This window comes from Physcomitrium patens, chromosome 8 (genome assembly GCF_059467195.1).
Source record: "Physcomitrium patens ecotype Gransden chromosome 8, ASM5946719v1, whole genome shotgun sequence".
NCBI lineage: Eukaryota > Viridiplantae > Streptophyta > Bryopsida > Funariales > Funariaceae > Physcomitrium > Physcomitrium patens.
In genome coordinates this window covers 4823115-4828964 of record NC_143417.1, presented here as the reverse complement: position 1 = coordinate 4828964, position 5850 = coordinate 4823115, and the positions used below count along the sequence as shown (strand labels likewise).

General features: G+C 53.8%; 1 protein-coding gene across 1 annotated transcript; it reads right to left on the bottom strand.

The window, feature by feature from the left end:
• Positions 1-217: 217 nt before the first annotated feature.
• LOC112285317 (uncharacterized) lies at positions 218-5220 on the bottom strand. The gene is made up of 6 exons (XM_024526018.3): positions 4068-5220; positions 3326-3538; positions 3061-3216; positions 2860-2921; positions 1608-2650; positions 218-1382 (listed from the first exon to the last, which is right to left on the bottom strand). The coding sequence occupies exons 1-6, from the start codon at positions 4443-4445 to the stop codon at positions 919-921; spliced, it is 2316 nt and encodes a 771-aa protein (XP_024381786.1). The 5' UTR covers positions 4446-5220; the 3' UTR covers positions 218-918.
• Between the last annotated feature and the right edge of the window lie 630 nt (positions 5221-5850).

Genomic DNA, 5850 nt, shown 5'->3' with positions numbered 1-5850 from the left:
CCGAACTCTCTGCCAACCGCACGGAAACTGAATCTTGGCACGTGCGCCATGCTGGCCACACCGCGGAAGTGTGTGCGTATGCGCTGGCGACAAACAGCATCTGGACATCGTCCGTTTTGTACAAGCTCTGACCGATTATCACGTCGGTCTCGGCAAACAACTGCCCAAGTCAACATACCCATATACATCGCTAGCTGTTACGACTGGACACACGACATCAAGTTATCATCCGCGGAGCGTAGATTTAATAGATGGGGCTTAACCCGCCATGGAACCATACAGACGCTAATCTCGAATGTGTCAACCCGGACCCCGCTAAGATGGTCGGGGTAGCTACATGACAGTGCACCGAGAGTGTACCACAACCTACAACGGTAAGACCGAGAATGTCTTCCCTGGTGGAATTTGCGACCAAGGAGGTCACTGATCTACGACTGCGCGATAACACTTCTCACAATCCTCACCGAGGCTTCTCAACCTACTAATTTACACACAAACTCCTAAAATCCTCGGACCAGATACTCCTACTGTACAGGTGAATTGCAACCGCCACACTCCACGCTCACACCACCGCTCCGCCGCCCGGACCTGGCTTCATCTTTCGCACCCCGGATCGGCCTACTCACCCATCTCGGCTGCCGGGACGGGCGCTCCGCCGCGCGCTACATGCATCTGCACCCTCCGACTCCCCTACACCGCCGAAGGGATCATAAGAACCCCTTCGCTATCTCTGTAGTTCGACATGCTTGTACTCGGAACTTCCAGGACCTACACTCAGCTCGGAGAAGGAGTCATGCGGAGGACTTGGGGCGTGACCGTGGACGCTTGGTGACAACATTCCATGCCACCACGCCTACACCCGCCCTTACTACGACCTCCGGCGAGGTCGCCTGCAGGGCTGGTGTCGGCTTACGCTAATCATGCTTGGGGACTCGCAGCTAGAGTCATTTCTCTAAACACTTTCAGCCTTCGCTGCCGCTTCATCTCCATCTCTGACGCCGACAGGTCCGCCATGGGAATGGGCACCAGCTCCTTACTGAACAGGCTTCGTGACAGTGGGTCCCGCCCGTAACTCTCGCCCTCCGCATTCTCGCACCCGAAGTCCAGGTCGTTAGGACTCTGGGTGAACCCCAGGCAGCTCCACGCACTAACCGTCTTCTCCTTCACAGGGGTCAGCGTTCTGCTGCGCTTGCCCACCGCGTTGTGGAGGGGTGGCAGCCCCGGGAGATTGATGTTCACATTCTGGTTCTGCAGCGGTTGGATCACCGCCGGGGCGGCCTTCTCCGAGAAGGATGCTTCGGTGATCTCCATGGACAGGGAACGCAGGGCGGCGGGCTGATTCTCGCTGCATTCTCCACAACTCGCCCACCCATTGCCGAAACCTGCAGGGACAATCGAGACAGGGCGTCAGCCGCACATGTGGCACACCTCCACTTCTGCGAGCATGAAGAAAGCTCCAACACACACACACACACTGCAGGCTCTCTCCACCGAACCCGACCAACAATAGCCGCATGCCGTCCCGACCAGACCTTCAAGTCCAATCACTCGCTCCACCCATGGTCATACACCCACCCCATGTCAAACAAAACTTCGCGACCCAATACCTGGAGGATTGGTCTTCTGGCTGCCCTTGCCGCCCCATCCGCCCGACACCCCAAACCGCTTCACCCTGTTCTCCCCCTGCCCACACCCCCCCGCATTCACGTTTGCGCCATTACGGACCGAGTTGGTCAGATCGAACGTCAGCGGCGCACGCTCGCTGCTGGACAGCGGAGGCCTCACAGCTGACACTCCGTTGCCGCCACCAGCTATCGGCCGGAGGACCGAAGCCTCCTTCGCAACCGCCGGGTTGAGGGGCTTGGCATCGCTGCTCAGGGATTGCTCAGCCAGGGGAGGAGTGCCTAAACCAGAGTCAACGTCGACTTTCATTCCGAATTGCCTGCTCATGAACGCGTTCCCCAGCACCGACACTGTCTCCAGTCGCTGCCGCAGCGTCTCCGCGTGCCATTTCATCGGCTGCTTAGCGCTCCCCGGGTACCCCTGCACGCTCTGCTCGCCTTGCACGTTCAGTGCGTCATCAACTTCCAGCGAAGGGTGGTTCAGCTCTTCATCCGACCACCCTGCACGCACCCCACTCTGGAACCACGTCTCATCCCCCTGCTGGCTCGCTGCGTGCGCCCGCACTCTGGGCGTCGCGGGCGCCTGGTACCCCGACTTCTGCTGCGACGGTCCGAACCCTGCAGTGGCCAGGAGTGCGCCACTCATGGAAGGCTCAACAGACTGCGAAAATTGTTGCTCCAGGTTCGAGCGTGCCATTCGCCGTGGCTGTCGTGGCATCGCCGGTTGAGGCTGCCAAAATGACGAATGCTGCAGGTCGTATCCACCTTCGAACCCGGGGATAGCAAACGACCTCAGTTCCTCAACTGCCTTCTCATGCCCTTCCGCGCCCATGGAGGCCTCCAGCTCCTGCAGCATTTCCTGAGCACGGTCGTACGATTTCAGGTGCGAGTCCGAAGCCCACCGATTGTCGTTGCACCGAGTCACGCTCTGCAGCATGGCCTTCGCCTCCTCCAGACGCCCTTGCTTCATCAGGCAGATTCCTAGATTGCAAACCTTGTTGTTGTCTGGCTCGATCGACAATGCTTTCCTGCCAAGCGGTACACACGCGCACACCGCAGTCAGTGCATACATCATCACCAGCCCCACCTCGCCAACATCTCTGCAACTCATCCGCATCCGTACCCGCATATACAATAACCTATCCCATGCGCCCACCCCATCCACATACCCATCCCCATCCCAACTTTGAACTCAGATCATCACTGAAATGCTGCTGGAATGCTTTGCGATCATCACCTGTACACGGCTTCTGCTGCAACGAAGTTCGACTGCTGCATGCACGCCCAACCCAGATTTCCCTGCACCTCCACCACCACCACCAACGGACTGCAATTAGCACCCATCCTGGAGCGAGTCATACAAGCATGCCACCCCTCTCCCATGCCATTGCCATCAGCTAACCCAGGTAAGCCCAAGTCAACACCAGCTCATGCGCACCAGAAGACGAGTCGCTTCCTGCTCGATCGACACTTGGAACTTCTTCCCCTGCGATCTCGCCGTCTTCGTACGTTTGCCGTTGAACGCCATCCCCTGATGGATCAGATGCAACTTGTGCTTCAGGAGGTCAATCTGGTCATCCAGCCTACCGCACCTCTGCATGGTCCACAATGTCCACCGGTCAGGTTGGCATCTGCATTCCCCATGGTGAAACCGGAACGACCAAGCGTTGCGAAACTCCGGGCTCCTGCACTACTTCACGCACCTTGTACAGATCGAGCAGCACATTGTCCAGCGACTCCTGGGCCTGGTCCGAGCACCGGCTGCGCAGCGACTTGATGGCTTCGATAGCCTCCTGCGGCCGGTTCTGCTGTTTCATCACTATGGCCATGTCCTTCAGAGCGCTGTCAACTCTGTCCCCAGCGTTTATGGCTGCCCAAAACAACGCGATCGCACGGTCGGGGTCCTTGTCCACCAGCTGCACACAAACCGCATTCGTCAATACCCTGCACTCACCGTCGAATCCCCAACCAATCGAGCATCACCGACGCACCACGGCTGCCAGGGTGGCACTCATACCAAACCTTCTCACAAACGTCACCTTCTTCCGCCGCCGTTCCTCCACGTTCACATACTCTACAATAGCTTAGCGGTGTTGCCACCAAACTAATGCACTATCCGAAACATCCTGGAGGGCATCCCTCTCGAGCTCTACACGTAACCCTACTCGACAGTCTCTCGGGACCGATCGCGATTAGCTACTTCTGCGGCATCCTGTCGGCAAAAGGTACAACAGAGTGCTCTGAATCGCTCTCAATACTGCTCCTGAGGTGATACGAACACCACATCCCTTCGATGCAGCTGGATGGTTAGCCATGTCATTGGATCCCTCACCACTTGTCCACATGCATCTCCGCTGGGTTGCTACTGTCTCGTCTTCGGATGCATGCCTTACAATGAGGTGCTCATGTTCAGTACTGACACAGAGCGAGAGCCAACAAGAGTACCTGGACGTGCTTGGCCTTCACATAAGGGGTGTCACCCACTGGCACCTTGTGAACTACGTGGAATGAATCAGCCCTCGCCGACAGCCGCTTCGACGGAGGCTTCACAGGTGAGCACGGAGCTGACTTTGTAACGCGCACGCCATAAAGCATGTGACCGACAGCCGGCTGCGGATACTGCTCACCCCACATCATCCTGATCTGAGAATCGGATACGGCCGATCCTGTACAGGCGCTGCAATGTTGTTGTGCAGTTTCACACACTTGCAGCTGGAAAGCTTCTGACAAGTAAGCTGCTGAGTTCGCAACTGCGGAGTTGGCACAATTCAGCTGCTTTCGAGGATCGAGCGAAGAACTGGTCCAGCAGACTAGTTGGGTCATAGAATGATGAATGTGATGCCAGGGTGTTCCTCAAACCCGAAATATTCACAGTGCTGGCAGCAAGATACAGCCAGCAATTTCTTCTACTTATTGTAAGAGCTTCTATATATCGCTCTTTCGAGTCCCGTGACCAGTGCAGTTCTCGGGACTCTGAATCTTAGAGTCGATTAGGAACGCTATGACCTTGCAGTAGCTCTGCGAGGCTTGGTGCAGGCTGCAATATAAACTAAGGCAACCCAGCCACTCTTTAATTGCACCCAAGGAACGGCATTATCTCTGGGATCGGAAACGATGCCTTGGAACTCGCGTGGCGAGGGTAGACGATCTAAGCACGGTTACACCAGTGTAAATTGAAATGTCATCAGTGTATCCCTTTATATCACTAATTTCAACCAGGCCTGTAATCTAAGAAACAAACTCAGCATTCTCAATAAATTCAACGTACTCCACCTCCAACGTTGAACAGCGATCGGCAACGTGACAATCAAGAACTAAATCAAGCTGGATCTTCATGAATCTAATCAATCAAGGCATGAAACTGGCTCTACGATTGCATCACCGAGATTGGAGAGGAACACAGATGGGTACTCCACGCCTAGACTCCCGGGCTGAATAAACATCAGACGATGAATCCAACAGCCGGTTGGAATGGGAAAAAGAAGGTTTTCTTTGGAGAGGCGTGGACGAGGGGAGAGTAATCAGGGGGAGGGGGAGAGTGAGAGAGGGGAGGATAGACAGGAAGATCACAGTGGCGACGGATATGCATCGGTGGGGGAAGAAGAAAAGGAGACGAGAGAGCGAGGTGGAGAAGAGCCGTTGCGTCTCCAACGGCTACAAGTTCCCTCACAACGGACCCCGAGGACCAGGGATGTGGTTTGTGTTCGTGTTTAGTTACATCCAGGTTGTCGTCCGGGTATGACGGGCGGGTATCATATCTGCGCGTGTGACCGTTCCTCCTGATGTTGATAATTCTTTGTGGCTGCCTACGTGGCTCGAGCGAACTGAGTCCATGTCAGCGCAACTTATCCTACGTCATCGCACTGGTTCACACACAATTGGCAGTACTTTCTAGCACGTGCTCTTTTGTATTGTTGTGGGATCCTAGGATTCCGCCATTAGGAGGTCCTTTGCCTTCAACATCTTTGTTATAAATATGATATAAAAATTAAAATAATGATTAAATATCATTTTCAATTTTATTTTAAAATAATATATCATTTTATAATTTTTATTAAAAAATAAAAATAAAATTAGAACATGGATAGCATTAAATATTTACTTTTTAATAAGATATATAAGTAAAATATTCTATCTAAAAAACTATGTTAGTAAAAAATATATATTAAAAATTAAAATAAGATAAAAGTATAATTTTAGCCCTTTCACCAACCGTTTTATTTTATTA

Excerpts from the sequence above, each read along its gene's own strand:
- LOC112285317 (XM_024526018.3), bottom strand. The coding sequence starts at position 4,445 with ATGACCCAACTAGTCTGCTGGACCAGTTCTTCGCTCGATCCTCGAAAG. Across the intron at positions 3,539-4,067 it reads TGAAGGCCAAGCACGTCCAG|CTGGTGGACAAGGACCCCGA; the intron begins GTACTCTTGTTG and ends GTTTGTGTGCAG. Across the intron at positions 1,383-1,607 it reads CCAGAAGACCAATCCTCCAG|GTTTCGGCAATGGGTGGGCG; the intron begins GTATTGGGTCGC and ends TTGTCCCTGCAG.